General features: G+C 46.2%; 1 protein-coding gene across 3 annotated transcripts; it reads left to right on the top strand.

Moving 5' to 3' along the window:
- The first annotated feature begins 491 nt into the window (after window positions 1-491).
- LOC115547202 (moesin) lies at window positions 492-20,653 on the top strand. 3 transcript variants are annotated; one of them, XM_030361208.1, is made up of 14 exons: window positions 492-636; window positions 768-810; window positions 7,976-8,059; window positions 8,853-8,948; window positions 9,433-9,707; window positions 9,886-9,969; window positions 10,599-10,745; window positions 11,125-11,221; window positions 12,311-12,474; window positions 13,253-13,383; window positions 13,909-14,069; window positions 14,749-14,841; window positions 16,873-17,100; window positions 17,889-20,653. In XM_030361208.1, the coding sequence occupies exons 2-14, from the start codon at window positions 799-801 to the stop codon at window positions 18,051-18,053; spliced, it is 1,737 nt and encodes a 578-aa protein (XP_030217068.1). In that variant the 5' UTR covers window positions 492-636; window positions 768-798; the 3' UTR covers window positions 18,054-20,653. The 3 variants fall into 3 exon arrangements, with proteins under 3 accessions (XP_030217068.1, XP_030217067.1, XP_030217069.1); XM_030361207.1 differs by having other exon boundaries at window positions 495-810; XM_030361209.1 differs by lacking the exons at window positions 492-636; window positions 768-810; window positions 8,853-8,948; window positions 9,433-9,707 and having other exon boundaries at window positions 8,001-8,059.
- The last annotated feature ends 1,982 nt before the right edge of the window (window positions 20,654-22,635 follow it).

The raw sequence follows: 22,635 nt of genomic DNA, 5'->3' as shown, positions 1-22,635 counted from the left end.
ACCACTCGTTTTCTCACTAAACGTTTGGTTAAAATAGACGCATTATGTTGTATAATTTGAATAGCTTATGGAACAGGGGTTCCATATTATGTGGAATATATTGAAATCAATCCAATTCATGGGCTCTATAGGCATGAAATGGGCATTGCTTAGGCAAGCCGATTATTAATCATGCTAAAATGTAATAGTATTATATTAATTCTGTGTCAAATCTAATTGGCCAATTAATAATTATGCTAAATTATTACATATTAGTTCCTAGGCAACTGCAAAATTACGGATATATACCTACTCATGCTTCCTTACATATATTAATAGTCTAAAGGAAATCCTTTGTGATGGGGATGGGATGTGGGGTATAGAAAGAGACAAAAGGCTGGCCAACACACACTGGTCTGGGATGGACGCTTCATTCAGTCTATGGGATGGACGCTTCGTTCTCTCTACGGGATGGACGCGGCGGGCGGAGCTTCTTTCACCGAACCCGTTTTAGTTGCGGCGCTGTCATCGTTCTTGGGTGTGGTTTGAACAGGACCGTTAGGAGGATATCGAAGCTCTGCAATCCTTTTACTTTCACCGGCCAAACCGAGGAAGAAGCCCACAGCGAACCGCGTAGTGCTCTCTCGTCTGGTCGCGGTGAGGACAAGGAGGATTCCCTTCAGACTTACTGTGTGAAGTACAAAGGAGCTTCGCTTGGCGCCATTGTGGATCTGATGGGCAAAAGTTTCACCGGAGCTTAAATAATTTACTTGTTCATTTACTTCAAGGGTGTAAGATTAGCAGACGACCGGACTCAACATGCCGAAGACGGTAAGGACCTGTTTTTCTTTATCCGGTTTTTATGCGTGTTTCATTCCCTCTTTTTGTCTTTCCTTCCCTCACTCTCTTGTTCCTCTCTATCTCTCTCGTTCCCTTGCTCTCTCTCCCTTCCTCTCTGTCTCCTTTTCCCTTCCTCTCTCCCCTTCTGCGCGTCAATGCGGTTTCTCTACCGGTCGCTTATACTCCACTAAACGAGTTATAACCTTTGATTTTCCATCGGTATCGATGACTTTCCTCCCGAAGTGAGTGTTTAATTCTGGTTTATAAAGCGGCCAGGGGCCGGGGAACGGAGTCAGCGTGGGGCCCTCTCACTCTCAGACTGGTCCCAGACCCGATGGGTTATAAAGCGGCCAGGGGCCGGGGAGCGGAGTCAGCGTGGGGCCCTCTCTCTCTCAGACCGGTCCCAGATCTGATTTGGTACCGGCAGGAAATGTTACACAACCCTAAATTACACCCATCAATGTGTCACAATAGTCGATAAACCATGATACCGAGACGGATCCCATTAATAAATTGTTCTTTAATGGATCAGCGGCTCTGAGGGGGAAATGTGGTGTGTGTGTGTGTGTGTGTGTGTGTGTGTGTGTGTGTGTGTGTGTGTGTGTGTGTGTGTGTGTGTGTGTGTGTGTGTGTGTGTGTGTGTGTGTGTGTGTGTGTGTGTGTGTGTGTGTGTGAGCGTGTTCGTGTGAGCTTGTGTGTGTGTGTGTGTGTGTGGGGAGGAGGAGGGTGGGGGTAGACAAAGTGTCTGGGTCGTACGGTGTATCACAAATTACTCCACTTGAAAAAGACATCCGGGAATACTGCAATATTAACGACCGCTATTCGGTTAATCTCAGGGGTAGGTCTGAGTCCGATGTCAGGGTCAGCATCCCTGGCCGGAATCAAATCTGGGCTCCTCTGTTGGTTCGAGAACAATGAAGACAATGGACACTCGGTTAATGATGGATGGGGCCTGATAACACAGGTGTTATCAGGTGGGTTACAGATGTGTGTGTGTGTGTGTGTGTGTGTGTGTGTGTGTGTGTGTGTGTGTGTGTGTGTGTGTGTGTGTGTGTGTGTGTGTGTGTGTGTGTGTGTGTGTGTGTGTGTGTGTGTGTGTGTGTGCGTAAAGGTTGTATAAAGAGTGAATGGTGTTGTATTTTGCTCATGTGTGACAGAGATGTTAAAGAATCCCGTCTAAGCTGTGCTATAAAATAAAATAGCCTCCCCAATTCAGTTCAAATCCGCCTTAGATTGCTAATAACGCGTGACCTTCTATGTTGTTGACCGATGCCTACCAAACTACATGTTGTCGTGGAGAGGGATTCTCCACCGCCACTACCAAGTAAAACAAATAGCTTGAGGGTGATGGTTGGCTCTCTGTGTGAATGGTGGGGCGGTGTGTTATTTAAGAGATGTACGTTAAGGTTATTAATAAAGATGAATCTTATTTGAGCCAGAGAACACACACAGGCGGTCCTTAGAGTCCTTAAAGTTATAAGTAGAGTTGTTTCTTATCTGACCTAGAGAACATGTATAAAGCCAATTCAATAAGCATAAAAAAACGGCAAAAGGCATATAAAGACTGTACTCCTCTACACCTGAAAGTTGGTTCTCTGTTATAAGTAGTTATCACTAGATAACTAGAGGCCTCTTAATAGCTTTTTGTTATATTTCCTAAGTTTCTGAAGTGATCTTTCAAGTACGCCGCTAAAAATAAATGTATTGCGACGATATGTCGTCTCCGTTCATTTCCTTCGCATTCTTCGGCGGAGTTATTATGTGGCGGTGGCATCTTGTATCTAAGGAAGTGTCGTTGTGACTCAAGGCTTCTGCTATTACATCAGTTCCTCTCTTGCGGTTTGCAGCCCAACAACCTTATATGGAGATTCCCATCACGTTCTAGCCCTCTTTGTGTCCCCCTCCTCACCCACGCAAAGAAGGCCTCAACTGCTTTCCCCCCTCCCTCACTCCCCTCTCTCTCTCTCTCTCTCACTCCCTCTCACTCTCCCTCCATCTCCCTCTGCCCCTCTATCTCCCTTTCTGTTTCACTCCCTCTCCCTCTCCATCTCCCTCTCTCTCCCTCGCCACACATTAAAGACAGTGATTGTGCTTTAATCCCGGTTCATTATCTATCTTGGCGTGTCAACAAGCCATGTTGTTTTAAACATGGCTTGTATCAGAGATGTGCTAGAGCTAGAGAACGTCTAGACGCTTAAGCAGAGAGTGTGTCCTCACTTAAACATGACCTTTCCTTCCATTGAAATGCTGTTTTTCAATGCAACAATACAATCAGAAAAACCAACTTTTTTTAATATTCAAGATGTCAAGAAGTCAGAGAGAAGCACAACCTTTTAAAGTCTTGTTTGGTTCGATCCCAGAAAAAAGGAAGAAGCAAAGAACCGGGTTTCCATGCCACCTCAAGTCAGTGTTGGAAACTCAAACATAACCAGCCTTTGTGCTGTCATGGGTTGGCTTGGGTAAACCAGTAAGATGCATAACAACACCGTTACAAAGACCCCATAGAAAACATGGCCGTGTAACTCGCCCCTCTGGGTCCTGACTGACTCCAGTTTGTTAATAATAAGTGAATAACCTGAACGAGGTCCTGCTGGACATTTGAGGGGAACGGGACTGAGAACCCAGGAGGTATGTGGACCGGGCGGATTAGGGGTCTTGGTGGAGCGCAGTGCGCAGTGGATTAACCTGTTTGTAGAACACAACAACGGTACCTGGGGTCCAGACGTATGAGGGACTTTTACTGGGAACCAACCGCCTCTGAGCAGAACCGCCTGACAGAACTGAAGAGTAAGTGCGTTGCTATTGTTGTTAGTCATTGATCGCTGATCGCCTATTGATCCAGCTCTGGGGTGGGTAACCCCGCTGCGATGCAGAGCTGGGATCAACCAGAAGCTATTTGTTGTTTGGTCTCTTTGGTATTTACTACGCTGGGATATGGATTGCAATATCCAACTATGGATATAGCCTACGTATTCTGGTTACAATCGGGTAAAACTGCAATACTCCCTCACAAGTACAAACTGCAGTGCTACTCTTGTTCAGTCAAATGTGGCAACGTCAGAGTAACACTGAGTGCTTCTGCAGGGAAAACGGAAAGGGGAAGCCAAACAAAGTACTTAGATTTGAAAATGTTCCGTTTGGAAAAAAAGTGGTGGTCAAAGCCTGATTGACTTTCCTCCTTTATATTAAATTCCCTCATTCTTGCCCAACTCAGCTTTACACCCTACTTTGTCCTTCGTCGCCTACGTTCAGTTGGGGAGCTTTAGCATGTAGCATTGGCATAAGTATTTTCAAAGGGAAATCGGGGTGGGGCCAGGGGGAGATTTGGTGTTCTGACCACGCTGTGTTGCAGGTTGTAACCAACGGCAACGGCAGCAGAAGGAACCCTGTGATTCGGAGGCTGGGTGAGGTATGGGCCTTAAACAGGGAATGACAGCACCAGGCTCCGCGATAAGAACATTCCAGCATGTTTCCTACTGTGGTACACATTCCCAAGCTCCCAGTGACTGCCTGCCGATGGTGATTGGTCGAAAATAGGACTGACTTTCGTACTCCTTACTTCAAGGTTTTTGCCTTCAAATAAAGGCGACGTGACCCGGGTTGCTTACAAACCATATCAATCTGGATACAGTCTTCCCTTTTATTTCATTTGGTCAAACATCCAGAGTTCTGTAACAATCGGGTTGTCGTTGACTTTGGCCCCTGTGTGGCCCCTTCCCTACGCCCTCACACGCACATCGGGCCCCTCATGCTAATATGAGCTGTGGGGACTTGATGGAGGCGGTCTCTTACAACACAGACTGTAGTTTATGTCTGAGGTCGTCACTGGGACTTCTAAGGGGGGGAGAAGCCTTAAATGTACGCCGACAATCCTCACCGAAGGAGTTCCCACACTAAAAACTAGTCTAAATCCGGATAGGACCGTGACACCAGAACTGTAGCTTGCTCTAAAGGGTGTTTTCTGGTTTAGAAACAGATGTGTGGCAACAGACAGCTGCAGGGGGAACACAAGGCTGTATAGCGGAGGTCCTGCCAACGAGAAACAGGGAGTCAAGGGCTAATAATAGTGTGTTAGTGTTTCCTAGGGCTTGGTCATGTCAGACACACCCAGACCAGAACATTCATAGTCTTGGTTCCTGTTTTTATGGGTTCACTCCCTGAGCACCCGAGTCAGATCTATTTAGATCACCTCTCTACGGGGCCGTGAACTTCACTTGCAAATCCTCGCCTCTCCGCACGGCCAGGAAGTCAGCAAAATGTCTTCTTAGCCGAGGGCGCGCGCAGATAACCTCATGACCTCATCGTGTGGCAGGTCAGGCCATACGGAAACACACAAAGGAAGCCTGCGAAGACGAGGCCGGTCTGTAGGCCGCGAGCGCAGTAAGCGAGCGCAGTAGGCGAGCGCAGTAGGGGAGCGCAGTAGGGGAGCGCAGTAGGCGAGCGCAGTAAGCGAGCGCAGTAGGCGACCACATGGCGGAGCACCACTCCTCATACGGTGATGGGGCAGTGGTCGGGGTTTCCATGACAGGAAGGGCGTCACTCTCTCTATTTTTGAATCTAAAATATTGTGAACCCTGGCCCGGTTATCCAACTCAGAGCTAGGGAATGTGGGCAGAAGATGGCCAAACACAACTCTGACGCAGATCCGAACGGTTAGGCGGCAAATGGGTCTGCAGCATCATCTCTATTACTGAGAAAAGATTCGCCAAACGTTGGATTATTGATGTCATCGGTCCAAGAGTTCCTTCTCCTTGGGTCCAGTTTGGGAAAGGGACGTCAACTGTCAGCAAATTCCTCACGGAAACTGAGTTTATGTCAGGACTGTGATTTAAAAAAAAAAATCCAAAGCAATTTCTTCGAAGATGTCGTTTCCTCTTTACGTTATTGCCTGGTCCCCCCCCACCTGGTCCGTGCTGGCTATCTGGAGCTCGCTGCTGCTGGTGATGACAGGAAGTGTCCTGGGCCCTGCACAGGGTCGCGCTGACAGCCATGGAAAGAACGCAGGTCTAATCAGGGGAGATAAAGCGCCCCATTGTGGCAGTGGCCGGGCGGCGTGGGCCCGGGCAGCAGGAGTTATTTCCCAGCTGGCCCGCGAGGCGATGGGCGGCTGGGAAATGTCTCAGCAGGCAGAGAGTTTGCTGGGTTTAGTGCGGAGTGAAGACATGGCTTCCCTAGAGCAGAGTGGGCACAATGGGTTGTTGTCTTGTCTGGAGGATTTGTTTGTATGGTCCCCCCCCCCCCCCCCCCACCCTATCAAACGTGTGACTTCATCGCAGCGCTACGTTGCCGTCTAAAGGCCTACTTATATCTAATGTACTGCTGATAGTTATCGAGTGTGAATGGGTCTATTGTGTGTCCCTGCTCTGGCTTAGATTATATTGTTGTTGAAGCGATTTTGAAGGGAAATACGTACTTAGCTCACCGATCCTGAGGGGAAATATGTACTATTATTGTTATTTAGCAATTTTTAATGGGAAATATGTACTTTTGTTTGTTGGCGCAGCCATTTTTAATGGGAAATATGTACTTTTGTTTTTTAGCTTAGTGTTTTTTTTTAATGTAAAATATGTACTATTGTATGCGTACCGTGCTACAGGGGAATCCCTCCACGTCCTGCATTTCCTGTTCTCGGGGAGTTTTCCCGCCTCAAGAGCCTATTATGGGATGGTGCCAGATCGCCTGTGGAGATCCCTTTCGGGGATGGTCGACTATTTAATCTTTATATTCTAATCTCGTATTTGTACTTATTTGTACTTTCAATTAATCTATTATTATTTTGTTGTTTTTTATCTGGTGAACTCGATCTTTCAAAGCTATAATATCAAATTTTATTATATTTTATTTTACATATTCTAGGTTAGGAAATCCTTTTATGGTGTGAAGCTAAGCACTGGTGCTTCACAAATAAAGTTTTAGATTACGAGATACAGGACAGAAGAATAGAGCCCCTCTCTAGATTGAGTTGTGCCGATGACAACCAAATGCTGATGCAACACAGGAAGAAGCACTCTGAGTTCGGCAGCAGAGTAGAGAGAGGATGTGGTCACTTCCTGTAGATGGCTTCTACCACCAGAGTCGTTGTGGCACAGCGTCAGAGACGTATGAAGGTATAAAGACGAGACAGAGAGCCATGAGAGTAGTGAACGACAGGTTCAGAGTTGACCTAGACTCTGCATAGCCTCCCCCCCCCCCCCCACACACACACACACACACACACACACACACACACACACACACACACACACACACACACACACACACACACACACACACACACACACACACACACACACACACACACACACACACACACACACACACACACCCCTCTTACGCACTTATTGAATGTTGTACGTCCTGGCACTTAATGTACGCACTTATTGTATGTTGTACGTCCTGGCACCTAAAAATAGTACCTAGCATTGTGTAGCATCGTATCCTAGCTATCTTTGTTGAATACGGGGAATGGGTTAACCTAGCGATTGTTAGTGCTTGGCACTTGGTTCTATGAACATCCCTTCTGTACCGAGAGCGATATATTGTTGTTTCTCTTTCTTCTGACAAATGTTCTTATGTAAGGCGCTTTGGATGAAAGCGTCTGCTAAATGTAAATGTATGTAAATGTAGTTCACGAGTGACTTGGTTTGAGGTCACTAGGTGTAGGCCCTACTTTGTGTATTCATTCAGCTTCCTGTGGAGTTCCACCATCACAAATATTTGAACCGAACATTAAATGTTTCCTTTGTTTCCTACTTTGTGTTCCAACACGTTCACAAGCTGAAAGGAATGTCACATAACAATTGAATTAAACTTTTTGACAATCTTTGAACATGTTACTTTTTATGTGTAAATGAGCAAATATCGAAAGTTGTTGGTGTTGCTCATGCTTATGTTCAGCTCTACAAATGAGCCATTAGTTGGATTGCTAATTTTCGAAGTACAGATTAGCCGTTAGCTGTGATGCTACATCTAGTGTTCTTCTCTACAGATGAACCCTTAGCTGTGTTGCTCATCCTAATGCACTCTGCCCGTACGGATTAGAAGTGTCGCTAATGCTAATGCTCTCAGCCATACAGATTAGCTGTATAGCTAATGATAATGTTCTCAGCCATACAGATTAGCCGCGTAGCTAATGCTAATGCTGTCTTCCCCACAGATTAGCGTGAGAGTGACCACGATGGATGCGGAGCTGGAGTTCGCCATCCAGCCCAGCACGACAGGCAAGCAGCTCTACGACCAGGTAACCATGACGCCAACACTCCTGCATTGTTCATCTTCAACGAGTGGCCATCTTGGATCGGAAGACTAGCTTGGTAGGGGAGCAGCATGCGGCCTCCTCCACCCAGCTAGCATTCAGATCCAAAATGGAGCCCACGTGGCCCTGAGGTTAAAAAAGAGCCCTCAGCCATAACCAGCTTTCTCCTGAACATCTCCCCGCTCTCCATGCACTGTTTACTGTTTCTATGACACCTAGCCGCGTTAGCTCCTTCGCTCCTAGCTTATCACCGTAGCGATGACTTCTTATTATACATCCACCGATGACGAGCGGAGAGACACCAACGTTACAGTTTCTGATCTGTGAAAGCGACTGCAAAGTAACGTTGGCGTAACTGACAAAATCAAGCAATCGTTCTGCATTTTTCAGGAAAATGAACGATGATGACGGCAGTGTTTTATCAAAAGTTGAAAGACTCTCAAGCTAAAGAGCCCTTTAAGCTAAAGAGACTTAAACCAAATGTCACTCCAGAAGTACATTTCATACGTTCTGTAAATGTGAGAAAGATGAATGGGTAGGGTTGTAGTCTTAACCTACGCCTTTAATTGTTTAGAAGGCACTTCACGACACAATACAGGAATACAATGCTGTACTCGAGCGTGGTAATATAATACACGGAGCTACAACGGTCACACAATGCAGTCATCTGCTCCTCCGACAGACCTCTTAACAACGCCCCACTGCCCTCACTAACCCAAACCGCCGCGAGAGGTTCTCCGTGCTCTGCAGCACCCTGAGGTTTCTGGTCGTTCTGCAGGTGGTGAAGACCATCGGGCTCAGGGAGGTGTGGTACTTTGGACTGCAGTACCAGGACACCAAAGGCTTCTCCACGTGGCTCAAACTCAACAAGAAGGTGATTCCCCTCCCAATGTTCAGCCTAACCGAGTCTCCAGACCCGGGTCACACCCCATGTGAATGCTATTTGTGAAGATGGAGTCCTGGTGGCTAAACCTGGCCTATGGTACAGTCCGTTGTGGTGAAAGCACACTACTAAGTAACAACACTGACCTACACAACACTAGCATCTGCTAACGTGCCAACACGGAAGATAACAACTAAAACAGGCCGTGAGGCTACAGTTGACCCGTGGGTACAGAGAAGTAAGAAAAATTGCCCTTTGGGAAATTAAAATATATATATCAATCAATATCAATCATCATTCAATCAATGTTTAGCCTCAACCGGTGTCCTAATGCGATAATGCTAAAGGACTAGCCAGGCCATAGTGCTACAGCATGCAAGTTGTGTTAAAAGTATACCAGGTCAAGGCAATCACTGAATTTGCGAATGCTAACGTGCTACCGTGCTAACACGCTACCATGCTAACGCGCTAACAGGTGACGGCCCAGGACGTGAGGAAGGAGAGCCCGCTGCTCTTCAAGTTCCGGGCCAAGTTCTTCCCGGAGGACGTGTCTGAGGAGCTGATCCAGGAGGCCACCCAGCGGCTGTTCTTCCTCCAGGTGAAGGAGGGCATCCTGAACGACGACATCTACTGCCCGCCCGAGACCGCCGTGCTGCTGGCCTCCTACGCCGTGCAGGCCAAGTACGCCGACTACAACAAGGAGAGCCACACCACCGGCTACCTGTCCGGGGACAAGCTCCTCCCACAGAGGTAGGCCCCTCCCACATGCGTTTCTAGCTCCTCCCCCCCTGACCCGGGATCCACCGCAGACCTTGTTTTGCTGTGTATTACCCATGATGCACCGCAGACCTTGTTTTGCTGTGTATTACCCATGATACACCTCTGAGCCTGTGTGTGGTGCGTTACCCATGATGCATTGTGTCCACAGAGTGCTGGACCAGCACAAGCTGAACAAAGAGCAGTGGGAGGAGAGGATCCAGGTGTGGCATGAAGAACACAAGGGCATGCTCAGGTGAACACACACACACACACACACACACACACACACACACACACACACACACACACACACACACACACACACACACACACACACACACACACACACACACACACACACGGCCCTCTAAGGTCCTGAGTTCTCTAAAACTCTGACTCTGGAGGAAGCTAGGGAGATCTACTTCCTGTTCAGAGGTTAACAACTAGAATGCTATTGTTGTATTAATGAGTAGTACCTTAAACCGGTAATATTTCGGTTTCCTCATTAGAAACATCTAGTGGCTGGAGATGTAACTACAGCTACAGATATATAACCTCTAGTGGCTTGAGTTAAAACTACAGCTAAATAACCTCTGGTGGCTTAAGTTGGAGCTACAGCTATTTAACCTCTAGTGGCTTAGGTTGAAGCTACAGCTATTTGACCTCTAGTGGCTTAAGTTGGAGCCACAGCTATATAACCTCTAGTGGCTTAAGTTGGAGCCACAGCTACATAACTCTAGTGGCTTGAGTTGGAGCTACAGCTACATAACTCTTGTGGCTTAAGTTAAAGCTCCAGCTAGTTCAGATGTTTGCCATCAGTGCAGTAGAAAGGTGCTACGGTGCAGGTTTAACGTCTACACGATTCATGTGTTCACGTGGCAGAGAGGAGTCCATGATGGAGTACCTGAAGATCGCCCAGGACCTGGAGATGTACGGGGTGAACTATTTCAACATCAAGAACAAGAAGGGCTCCGAGCTGTTCCTGGGCGTGGACGCCCTGGGCCTCAACATCTACGAGCAGAACGACAAGTGGGTCAAAGCCCTCGCCGTTCACCCCTGACCCCGCTAAACCTGCTTTGATTGGTTCTACCACCGTGGTCGGTGGACCTCATCTGTCCATCCAGCTTTTATCAACCTCCTTGCGTGTCTAGGAGGAGGAGCCTCTCCTGTGTTCTCCTCAAGGTCTCTTTAGAGGGCTGAGGGTTTGGGGCGGTCATATAATGAGTGGCGGCGCAATCCCCAATATATAGTTATAGTGTAATACTGACAATTAGCTAGTCGAGTGCATTGACTGGCCTGTGATTGAAGGGCGATGTGTTCATCAACACGGCTGTTGCTCTCAGTTCTCAGCAGCGTTTTACAAGTCGGCTGACTCTTTTTGCTTTCTTCTTAATCTCCCTTTCAACAGAATGACGCCCAAAATCGGATTCCCTTGGAGCGAGATCCGAAACATCTCCTTCAACGACAAGAAGTTTGTCATCAAGCCCATCGACAAGAAAGCCCCCGTACGTTAATGACGTCACTTCCACCGCACACCGAATCCATTCTCATGTGTTCATTGACACAAAGTGAGCTCGGAGGAAGGCAGTTCCTGTCGTCATTTACATTTATATTTAGAGCATTTAGTAAGACACTTTCATCCAAGGCTACTTACAATAGATACATTCGTCAGAAGAAAAGAGAAACAACAGTATATCTCTGTCGGTACAGGAAGGATGCTCATAGAACAAAGTGCCAAGCACTAACAATCGCCAGGTTAACCCATTCCCCGAATACATACAACATACAATACGTGTGTACATTAAGTGCCAGGACGTACAACACACAATAAGTGCGTACATTAGATGCCAGAACGCACCACATACAGTAAGTGTGTACATTAATTGCGTACATTAAGTTCCAGGACGCACTCCATACAATGCGTGTGTACATTAAGTGCCAGGACGCTTCAACACACAATAAGGGTGTACATTAAGTGCCAGGACGCACAACACACAATAAGTGTGTTCATTAAAGGTTGGGTATGGGATTTGCGAAATGCCAGCAGATTTTGAAAACACACAACTCAAATGGTCCTACCCCCTCTCCTTCAACGCTGACTCTGACTCCACCCATTCCAAGTACATGGACGCGCAATCATGCACGAGCTCCAGTAGCTATCGTAGGATAACAACGAACAGAAGCTTGCTCTGGGTCACGAGGTTTGAGTACGTGCACGAAGGGGTTTTTCGAGTCCTGCCCGTTCCACAGATGATTGACTTGTTTCATTTTCATGTCAGTACTTCTAACTCAATGGCTGTAAGTGGGTTATGATAAGGATTTCAAGTAATTTTGCAAAAATGGCCAAAAAAGCGAATTCCATACCCAAGTGCCAGGACGCACAACACACAATAAGTGTGTTCATTAAGTGCCAGGACGTACAACACACATTAAGTGTGTTCATTAAGTGCCAGGACGCACAACATGCAATAAGTCCGTAAGCAGGGTTTGGGGGGGTAAGGAGGGCTGGCTATGCAGTTCATCTCTGTACTATGAGGCCCTCTTCAGTTCACCACTGACCCCTACTCGCTCTCTCCCCCCCCCCCCCCCCCCAGGACTTTGTGTTCTACGCGCCACGTCTGCGCATCAACAAGCGTATCCTGGCACTGTGTATGGGCAACCACGAGCTGTACATGCGGCGCCGTAAGCCCGACACCATCGAGGTGCAGCAGATGAAGGCCCAGGCCCGCGAGGAGAAGAACCAGAAGAAGATGGAACGGTGAGGCGCGGTCCGAGCATGGGAGCGGAAATCACTTCTGATCGAAACCCCACCCACCGTTCTCATGGCGCTGGAGGGTTAAATATACAACGGCGGTTCCTCATTTCGGACAAAGTCAAAGTTTCCGTTTGATGACACCCTGGGTCACTTCCTGTTTTGGGAGGAAGTGACCTCGCATCTGCTTCTGGATTTATGGTTCACATGAGTTTGTTTTATGAGGGAATATGAAAGCTTGCACAGTTTGACTTATGCTACATCACAGAAGGCCCTCTTTAGATGTGCCATTACGTTGTTAAGGTTCAGCGGACTCTTTTATCCTTAGAGACGTAGAGCGACTTCAGATACACAAGGAGTATGTAGGGGTTGGGGCGTCCCACTCAGGGATGGGACATTGGGGTTCAAACCCAGAACCTATCATTTGGGATTCAAACCCCCTCACCATGAGACTCTCCCGCCCCCACTTTAGACCTAATGCTGGATTTAGTCCATTAGAAATGTAGTGTAGATGATGACTTAGGCCCAATCCCATTTCTACCCCTTACCCCTCCCCCTTGTTTTGAAAGGGTAAGGGGAAGGGGTAAGGGGTAGAAATGAGATCGGGCTTACCCCTTCCCCTTACCCCTCACCCTTACCCCTTCCTCTTACCCCTTCAAAACAAGGGGGAGGGGGAAGGGGTAAGGGGTAGAAATGGGATTGGGCCTTAATCGTTGTTATTAATTAGATCTAGAGAAATATATCTGTTGTTATTCATATCCGCTCCTCGTCTCCGTCTCCACAGGGCAATGCTGCAGGACGAGAAGAGGAAACGAGAGGTGGCGGAGAAGGAGAAGGAGAAGATAGTGAAGGAGAAGGAGGAGTTGATGGATCGGTTGAGGCAGATCGAGGATCAGACCAGGAGGGCCCAGCAAGGTACAGAAGCCCGTCTTGGTTTCCTTTTTACTTGAATACAATATTACGTCCATATGGTTTGAATATTAAACATGTGTTCTTCTGTCCCTGTTCTTCTGTCCCTCCATCCTTTCCTTCTTCTCTGCCACATCTTCTCCCCCTCCTCTTCCACCACCACCTCTTCCTCCCTCTGCTCTTCCACCACCACCTCCTCCTCCTCCACCACCACCTCTTCCTCCCTCTCCTCTTCCACCACCACCTCTTCCTCCTCCCCCCACCCACCACCTCCTCCTCATCCACCTCCCTCTCCTCCTCCACCACCACCTCCTCCTCCACCTCCCCCCACCTCCTCCTCCTCCTCCTCCTCCTCCACCACCTCCTCCCTCTCTTCCACCACCTCCTCCTCCTCCTTCTCCTCAACCACCTCCTCCTCCACCACCTCCTCCTCATCCACCTCCCTCTCCTCCACCACCTCCTCCTCCACCACCTCCTCCTCATCCTCCTCCTCCTCCTCCTCCTCCTCCTCCACCTCCTTCTCCTCCCCAGAGCTTGAGGAGCAGACCCAGAAGGCCCTGGAGCTGGAGCTGGAGAGGAAGCGTGCGGAGGAGGCGGCGGAGCTCCTGGAGGTGGACCTCCGCTCGGCCGAGGAGGCCCGGCTGACGCTGCTGCACCAGTCGGAGAACCAGATGAAGAACCAGGAGCACCTGGTCAGTGGGCTGGAACCCTCCCCTGGTACCACGCTGGTATCAGGCTCTCCTGGTACCCAACTATCCTGGGACCAATGAGTTTTAGTAGTGCCAAGTACTTTGGTTCCCAAATACTACTGCGTACCAAGTGCGTCTTTCTCCGAGTTCTTCCTGCTCCAAGTATTTTGGTTTCCAAGGACTACTATTACCAAGTTCTTCTTGGACCAAGTACTTCTGGTCTAACAAATACCCGACGATGAGCCGGCCCAAACCCAGAGCAACACCGTAGGGGTCACATAGTTGTGGTGCGGACATGTGAAAGTGTGAAGTGTTTAGAGGCAGGACTTGTAGCCTATAGCCTCTATAGCCTATATAGCCTATCTATCTATCTCTGTACACACTAGAGCATTCACCAGGAACATCCACAACGTTCTACAGATACACATCCCTAAGGTTGTAGCACTAGAACCTCCATCAGGTTCTAGCCCGCTGAGCTGTGCTGGTCTCTCCCCACACTGAGCTCTGTTCTGCTGGTCTCTCCCCACACTGAGCTCTGTTCTGCTGGTCTCTCCCCACACTGAGCTCTGTTCTGCTGGTCTCTCCCCACACTGAGCCCTGTTCTGCTGGTCTCTCCCCACACTGAGCTCTGTTCTGCTGGTCTCTCCCCACACTGAGCTCTGTTCTGCTGGTCTCTCCTCAGGCCACGGAGCTCGCTGACCTGACCTCCAAGATCTCCATCCTGGAGGACGCCAAGAAGAAGAAGGATGAGGAGGCGCAGCAGTGGCAGGACAAGGTGAGGTCTCCCAGGAGGTGGAGGGTAGGTGAGGTCTCTCAGGGGGTGGAGGTGGAGGTGGTGGTGAGGTCTCTCAGGGGGTGGAGGGGGTGGAGGTAGGGTCGCTACAGGGGGCTGGAGGTGGAGGAGGAGGTGGAGGAGGCTCTGTTGGCCACATGTTGGGAGGACTTCAGCCAGCGTTCTGTAGATGTAGAGTCTTGGTTCTTGGTTCTTGGTCGGGGCGGTGTGCACTTAGGTGGTCCTCCAGTCTAGTGGAGCTCTTCACCTCGCTATGAACTTGAAGGCATCATGATCTATGACCAACATATATCACGCCGTACCTGACACAGGAAGCAAGGCTCAGCACTTGACCTTCTCATCATCTTCTGTCGCTGAGAAGATGCCTAATTTGCCTAATTTAAAGGAAACCACTGTGGTTTCCTGTGTATATCCTCAACTGCATTTGCCTTAAGAGGAAAAAAACCTTACACACATTGCACTGGACACACAGAAAATGGAAACGATGCCATAGCATGAAAATGTTCGCCTCGACTTTGAGAGGGTGTGAGAATAAACAGGGTGTTATGTCTGAGGTTTTAAGAAGGAGGTGTCTGTGAACATTTGGGTTTCATCTATAACCGTTGCGTACGCACAAAACGGGGCTGAAATTGGCGTACGTGACTTTCCACGCCAAGTTTGTGATCTATAAAAAACCAACTTGACGGGAGAATGTGAGCAGCCCTAAGCAAACTCTGACCCATGCGTACGCATGGTTTGGAGGAAAAGGAGAATTGGCGACACAGATGGGGTGGTGGTAAACTGAAGTCAGACAGAAGAATTGTAGAGTGAGAAGAACGATTATGTTTTATCATCGCCCTTCATAAATTTTATTTCAACCCGTATCATGCGTTAAATCTATGTAATCAGAATAATTTAAGTCAACTGCGTTATTTCTCAGTTATAACTCCAGAAACATCGCCTTAGAAAAGAAATAAAAAGAAATTCTCTATAATTAATCACGTCACTCCATACTGTCCACTGACGGCGCGACTGCATGGAATAAAGCATCTGTCCAACATGTCTCAATAACATAATATTTTTATGTGACACTGTAAACACATGATCAAATGTCAATTAAGAAAAAAGTGTGGAAAACCAAGCCACACTCCTCATCACAATCGTTGTCCGATACTCTTGATGCTTTTCATTACAAATCAGGCATTAACAAGGGGTTATGTTCAAGAACATTTTACTTGGGTGATTACAAACTGATTATCCAAGGTGTTCTCGGTCAGTCTTATTACCGTAACCCTATAAATACAGAGGTGAGCGCTGTGGTATTGCTGCACCATATGGCACTTCTGGCGGACCATGCAAATGGCAGGATTCGGAGGGAGAGGGTTTTTAGGGACCATAACGATTTATTGGTACATAAAAATATGTACCTTTATGTCAGACCACTTCTTTTTTAATTCTGGGACTGTGCTCCGTGCTACTGACAGAGTTCACTGCTGCAGCAACATGTTGCCAATCACTCTGCTTTTTGTTGTTGGCGATCCCAATCCCGTGACCGCCGAACAAAACTACTGGACTACCAGAAGATAAATCTTCTGGTCCTTGGTGAAACGGGAAGACTTTTATGTCTTAACCGCATAAATGATGGGGAAAGCTTACAGTTAAAGATATTACGTTAATTTCAGTAAGAAGTATTCTTCGGGTAAACATTAACTCTCTGAATCAAAACATCAGCATTACAAACTAACTCAACAAGAAGTAGCAGTAAAGGTTTAACTTAACTTAACCAAACTATTCTGACCCTTTCGTTGTCCGAACACTAGTGACATAATCTAATAAGGAGACTAGAATATGAAACACTGTGAGAGTTACACTTTGAGGAAGATCTGATGTTACAACCGCTAGTTAACTCCATTAGTGACGTCACTAAAGCTCCATCAGTGACGTCACTAAAGCTCCGTCAGTGACGTACCTAAAGCTCCGTCAGTGACGTGGAGGTTTTCTTACGGCTGCTGTTCCCTGTCCCCTGTCCCCCAGGCTGAGCTGGTGCAGGAGGACCTGGAGAAGACCAAAGACGAACTCAGGACCAAGATGGCCGCCCAGATCCAGGAGCCGGTGAACGAGGAGAACGAGCACGACGAGAACGACGAGAGCAACGCCGAGGCCAGCGCCGAGTTCGCCGGCGGCGCCGGAGCCAACGACCGCAGCGAGGAGGAGCGCATGACCGAGGCGGACAAGAACGAGCGCGTGCAGAAACACCTTCTGGTGAGTCCTGGGGCTGGTTCAAACTACCTGCTGGTTCAAACTACCTGCTGTATCTAGAACTGGTTCAGACTACCTGCTGGTTCAGACTACCTGCTGGCTCTAGAACTGGTTCAGACTAGCTGCTGTTTCAAACTACCCGCTGGTTCAAACTACCTTCTGGCTCTAGAACTGGTTTAGACCAGCTGCTGGTTCAATCTACCTGCTGGCTCTAGAACTGGTTCAGACTAGCTGCTGGTTTAAACTACCTCCTGGTTCAAACTACCTGCTGGCTGTAGAACTGGTTTAAACTACCTGCTGGCCCTTGAACTGGTTTAAACTACCTGCTGGTTTTAGAACTGGTTTAAACTACCTGCTGGTTTAGGAACAGGTTCAAACGACCTGCTGATGAGTTCTAGAGCTGGTTTAAACTACCTGCTGGTTCTAGAACTGGTTTGAACTACCTGCCTTCTCTAGAACTGGTTTTTGAGTTCTAGAACTGGTTTAAACTACCTGCTGGTTCTAGAACTGGTTTGAACTACCGGCTGATGAGTTCTAGTCTTAATCATGGAACATTCCGTGGTGAGCCCTAGACCCACCAGGGCTGAACTATAAAACACCTTCTGGATGAGTCCTTTACTCTCGACACGTTTATTTATATAGTACATACATATTTAGATTTATTTATACGAACACGTGTCAACTGTTTATCTTAATCCCACTACTACCACTGCCAAATCCTTGATGGTCATTGGTGGATAACGTTGTGAGCGAGTGCCTCATTGGTCCACCTGCTCCCTGTGCCCCTGCAGGCGCTGAGCTCGGAGCTCGCCGTTGCCCGCGACGAGACCAAGAAGACGGTGAACGACGTGATCCACGCCGAGAACGTCCGCGCCGGACGGGACAAGTACAAGACGCTGCGCCAGATCCGCTCGGGGAACACCAAGCAGCGCATCGACGAGTTTGAATGTATGTAAAGGGAGCACAGGCCCCGCCCCCCTGAGAGCACAGCCATCTGGGCACGCTCAGACCAACACAGCCGCTCTGAGCATGCTCAGATCGACACAACGGCACTGAGCATGCCCAGACGAAACACAAGCATTCTGAGCATGCCCAGATAAAGCCAACACACAAACGTTTGAGTGACTGCTAAAAGATGACAAACAGAAAGTGCCACGAGTCGCCGGTTCAAATCATGTGAACCTTTTTTAAAAGGGACAGAATGTAGTAAACATTTGCATTTTGATAGAATTTTTTTTTCGGTCTTTTAATAACTAGCTTATGCAATAACTGATGCTAACTGAAGACAGCATTTACAATTTCTTGAAATATTTGTGTCACATTTGTGTAACATGACCCAATAAGATTTAACTCTGATTTGCATGTAGGAATGAATGAATGAATCTAGAAGGATTTTCCACTAGGCCAGGCTGACTAACGATTAATAACGTCAACAAACAAAAACAAAATGTCTTCCATCATGTGATGTATCATCACCACCACCTCGGCAAATTCTACATCCAATTTAGTCAATTAAAAAATGTAGCTCATGTGTGAAGTGCCAATTCTCGCCATCTGTGAGACAAAGAATCGACTTTTCTTTCTGCTGTTTTTACATTTTAACCTCAGCCAACCTGCAAGCGCACCTCAATATCACCGGCATTTACTTATTTTTTTTTCATTTTTGATTCAAAAAAAAAAAATCCTGGCAGATTGAGTCACAGTTGCCGGTCGATTTACTTTGTTTAATTATCTGATTGTCCCGATTGGCTTGCTCACCCGCCTTTCACACAGGAGGGGTGGCCTGATTGGTCGGAAACAAACTTGGGTCTGATTGGTCGGATATCAACTTGGATATTAAACAGCTAATATAGCAAATGGTCAACGTCTATGTAATTCTAAAATCAACGCAAAAATGATGATTGCTACAGAATGCCAACCGTTTTATTCCATCAGTTCTATCCAGTGTAACAATCTTGTTCTCCTCCAGTTATACCAAGAACTTGTAGCCGACATTCTGTTGATATTTCACTGATTTATTTATCTTGTTTTAGAATTCTGGGCTTTGATTGATTTGATATAACAGTTTGCCTTACTTCTTTGTACGCACAGCATAAAATATAATATAAAATCATTTCTGTAGGTGGCCAAAATACAATAAAGTTATTGCCAATTTGAATATCGATACTGAAGAGGAATAATTTGCCTCAGTTAGCATCTTATTGCGCCAACATGATTTATTGTAGCAAGCTAGCAATAGCTCATTAGTAGCATTGTTTGAGGATTATTTGCTATTGTCTTACTGTGTTAGCTGTAGAAAGCAAAGAAAGAAAAACAAGCAATTTTGTATTAGCAACATTAGCATTTAGTGATTACACATGTGACATTCCTGAACCTCTTTTACTGTTAAAACAACAAACCAAAATAATAACTCAAAGCATGTGATTCAGTATTAAATACATCCAGTTTTAGAACAGCCTCTGCCCATGGCACTGTGAGTAGGGGGAGGCCACATTTAGCAGATTTTTCAGCTAACTTATGCTAAGATACAACTTGCAAGCTAATACTGACAACCAATTAACCAATTAGAACAGAGAAGACTACACGTAAACATTTAACTGGAACTGAAACTGGTTTGATCTGGTTTGCTGTAAACATTCCACTGGAACAGAAACTGGTTTGATCCAGTTTGATCTAAACATTCTACTGGAACTGAAACTGGTTTGAAAACTTTAATGTAACATAAAACGGTAAAACCTGGTTTTACCGTTTTATGTTACATTGAAGTGACTTTGATTTTACCCCCCCCCTCCCCCGATCGAAGAATATGACCAAAATAACTAAATATGAATAAATTATCAATCGGAAGGGATTCTAAAGAGTGACGTTTGACTCGGTGGCTGTCGGGGTGAATTTTGGTTCATTCCATTTGTCATTTTATTGGGATTATGAATCATTATTCTCGATAATGAGTCAATCCATTTAGTTCTGGGCTTATACTCTCCCCCTTTAGAGCGACGGAGGAGGTAGACATTAAGGAGTTTTGGGGTAGTTACTTAAGGAATGTTAACAAAGTTATTGTAAAGTGGTATTTTAATTTTCAGTATTTCCATTTTTTTATTTTTTTCGGTTAATACCAATTGAAAAAAGACAGTATTTCTTACATACAGTATAATGAGGATTCAAATATGTGCTGGAGAACTATATTTGCGCTTTGTTTACTGAAGAGACAACGCAAAATATACTCATTTGCCAGGCTGGCAGTATTTCCAAAACATATATTTGAAATGTATATTGTATTTGCTTTTGTGTATTTTTGTAATTTGGATTTTTTAGGTGTCAAAATAAGGTCATTTGTATGGAGATTCATCTGAGATGGTTTGATAATATATTTGTATTTTATCAAGATAGAATTTCTTCTCAGAAATAGATTTTAGAAGGATTTTCATTTTTTCTGCATTTTTGTTTTGAAGACTGCAATTGGAAACTGTATATTTTGGGATGTCATACAAATGAAGCTTTAAACTGTTGACTGTCAAGACTTTCAATAAACATCAATTCCTGATAAGACTGCAAATTCGTCTGAACAAAGATCTTTTATTTTCTCCTGGAAACACACAAATAACTCTGTTGAACAACCACAATTCCCTAAAAACACTAGCTAGACGTCGGGCATTTGACACAATCAATTGTATTTATGCAACACCTTTTTCAAGTACCTCAAGGCCCTTAACATTTAGCCTTCATATACTTTCATACGCCTTGTTTTGTAAGTAGAAGGCTACTATTGGTCACCAGAATGATGTCCCCCACACAACGCTGACCCCTGGCTTAGACCGTTGGAGACGTAGTCATCTACTCGGGGTATCAAACCCACCACAGCTTCGCATGGTAAGGTTGAATGAGGTATGACCTGATGGCCAAATGGAGGAGTACACCTGACGTAGTTATACACAATACATATACAGTCAAAAAAGAAATATCCATATTTTCTTCTAATTTTCGTGCCTTTATGGACGGGAGTGTGGAGACTGACAAGGAAAGTGTGCTGCATAAGAGAGGGAAGGACACAGGCCACAGGACAGGAGGGAATGAAACCCTGGTGAACCACTAGGTGGCAGTATAACCTAGTGTAGCCTGAGCCATCACGACAGGAAGTATAAAAGCACGATGAGACATTTATAGAATACGTTGCTGGAATAATTTCACAAGGAGCATAACCAACACTAACAACTAAAAGCCCGCAAACTAAAGAAGACTGTCATCAGATTTACTGTATTTTACTCTGCTCTACTGTTTTCTGCACTGTACTCTATTCACACTACAATATTCTACCTGACACTGTCTTACTGGACTTTAATCTACTCTATACTTCTATGCTCTATATCAGGGATGGGCAACTTTCATGATAAAGGGCCACATTTTTCATCATAACCATCGGAGGGCCACATGACTGCACACTTCAACTAAACGTGAGCTGAGAGAAGCTACACAATTTTGAATTTGGTAGATATGATTTCCTGTATTCTGGTGCATTTTGGGGACGGCCACTACCTAAAAAATCATCCAGAATCATAACCTATGTACGGTATGTTAATTTAACCAACATACATTCATTTCATGTTTTCCATGCTCAAACAGCCACATGAATGGTCAGTATTTTTATCAGTGCAAAGGGCTCATATACATCATCATTCAATGAAGTCAAAAAACTGAAAAACAGTGGCCCAACATTAAGTGCAACAACTCAATGAACTCAAACCCAACAAGCAGTTGTAGTAGTTGTAGTGGCGACTTAAGTGGATATCTTTAATGACTGATATCACTTCTAAGCAAACTAGACTCATGGGTTTGCCTTCGAATTCTAGGAATTCTTCTCATCTTTCTTGACCGAGTTTTCTGTAACTCAAATTATTATTATATTATTATTTTTTTTTTATTATGTGCGGGCCTGACTGAGTGAGGATGCGGGCCTGACTGAGTGAGGATGCGGGCCGCACTGAGTGAGGATGCGGGCCGCATGCGGCCCGCGGGCCGCCAGTTGCCCATCCCTGCTCTATATTATACTGTTCTCTACACAGTTCTACTCTTCTGTATTTGACACTACTTTACTGTACTCTACACTGCTATATTCTACTGTACTAATACTGTATTCTATACTTCTCAACTTCACTGTACTCTACTCTATGTTCTACTTTACTCAACTGTACTCTATACTTTTCTACTCTAGTGCTACTCTCGCTACTTGCTAAAGGCCCACAGTTGGGCTCGAACGCAGAACATTCTGAGATGGATGACATGAACATTGATGTGTCAGACTGAGCATGGTGTTAGCATAGTGTGAGCAAGATATTAGCATGACACCTGTCCGTGATTCTCCCCCTCGCTTCACACATTCAAATCCCGTCTAAAAACCGACCTCTTTTCCCAAGCCTAGGACCTCCCCCCCCCATAACCGCCTCCATACCAATCTATTATCACACTCCACCGTGCTTCTGCTCTCTGTTGTGCTGTCTTCCGCTTGTCCCCCTGATTGTCATCACCCTCTTCCTGTTTTTG

The sequence above is a fragment of the Gadus morhua genome, chromosome 7, assembly GCF_902167405.1.
Source record: "Gadus morhua chromosome 7, gadMor3.0, whole genome shotgun sequence".
Taxonomy (NCBI): Eukaryota; Metazoa; Chordata; class Actinopteri; order Gadiformes; family Gadidae; genus Gadus; species Gadus morhua.
This window is presented reverse-complemented; position numbering and strand designations above follow the sequence as displayed.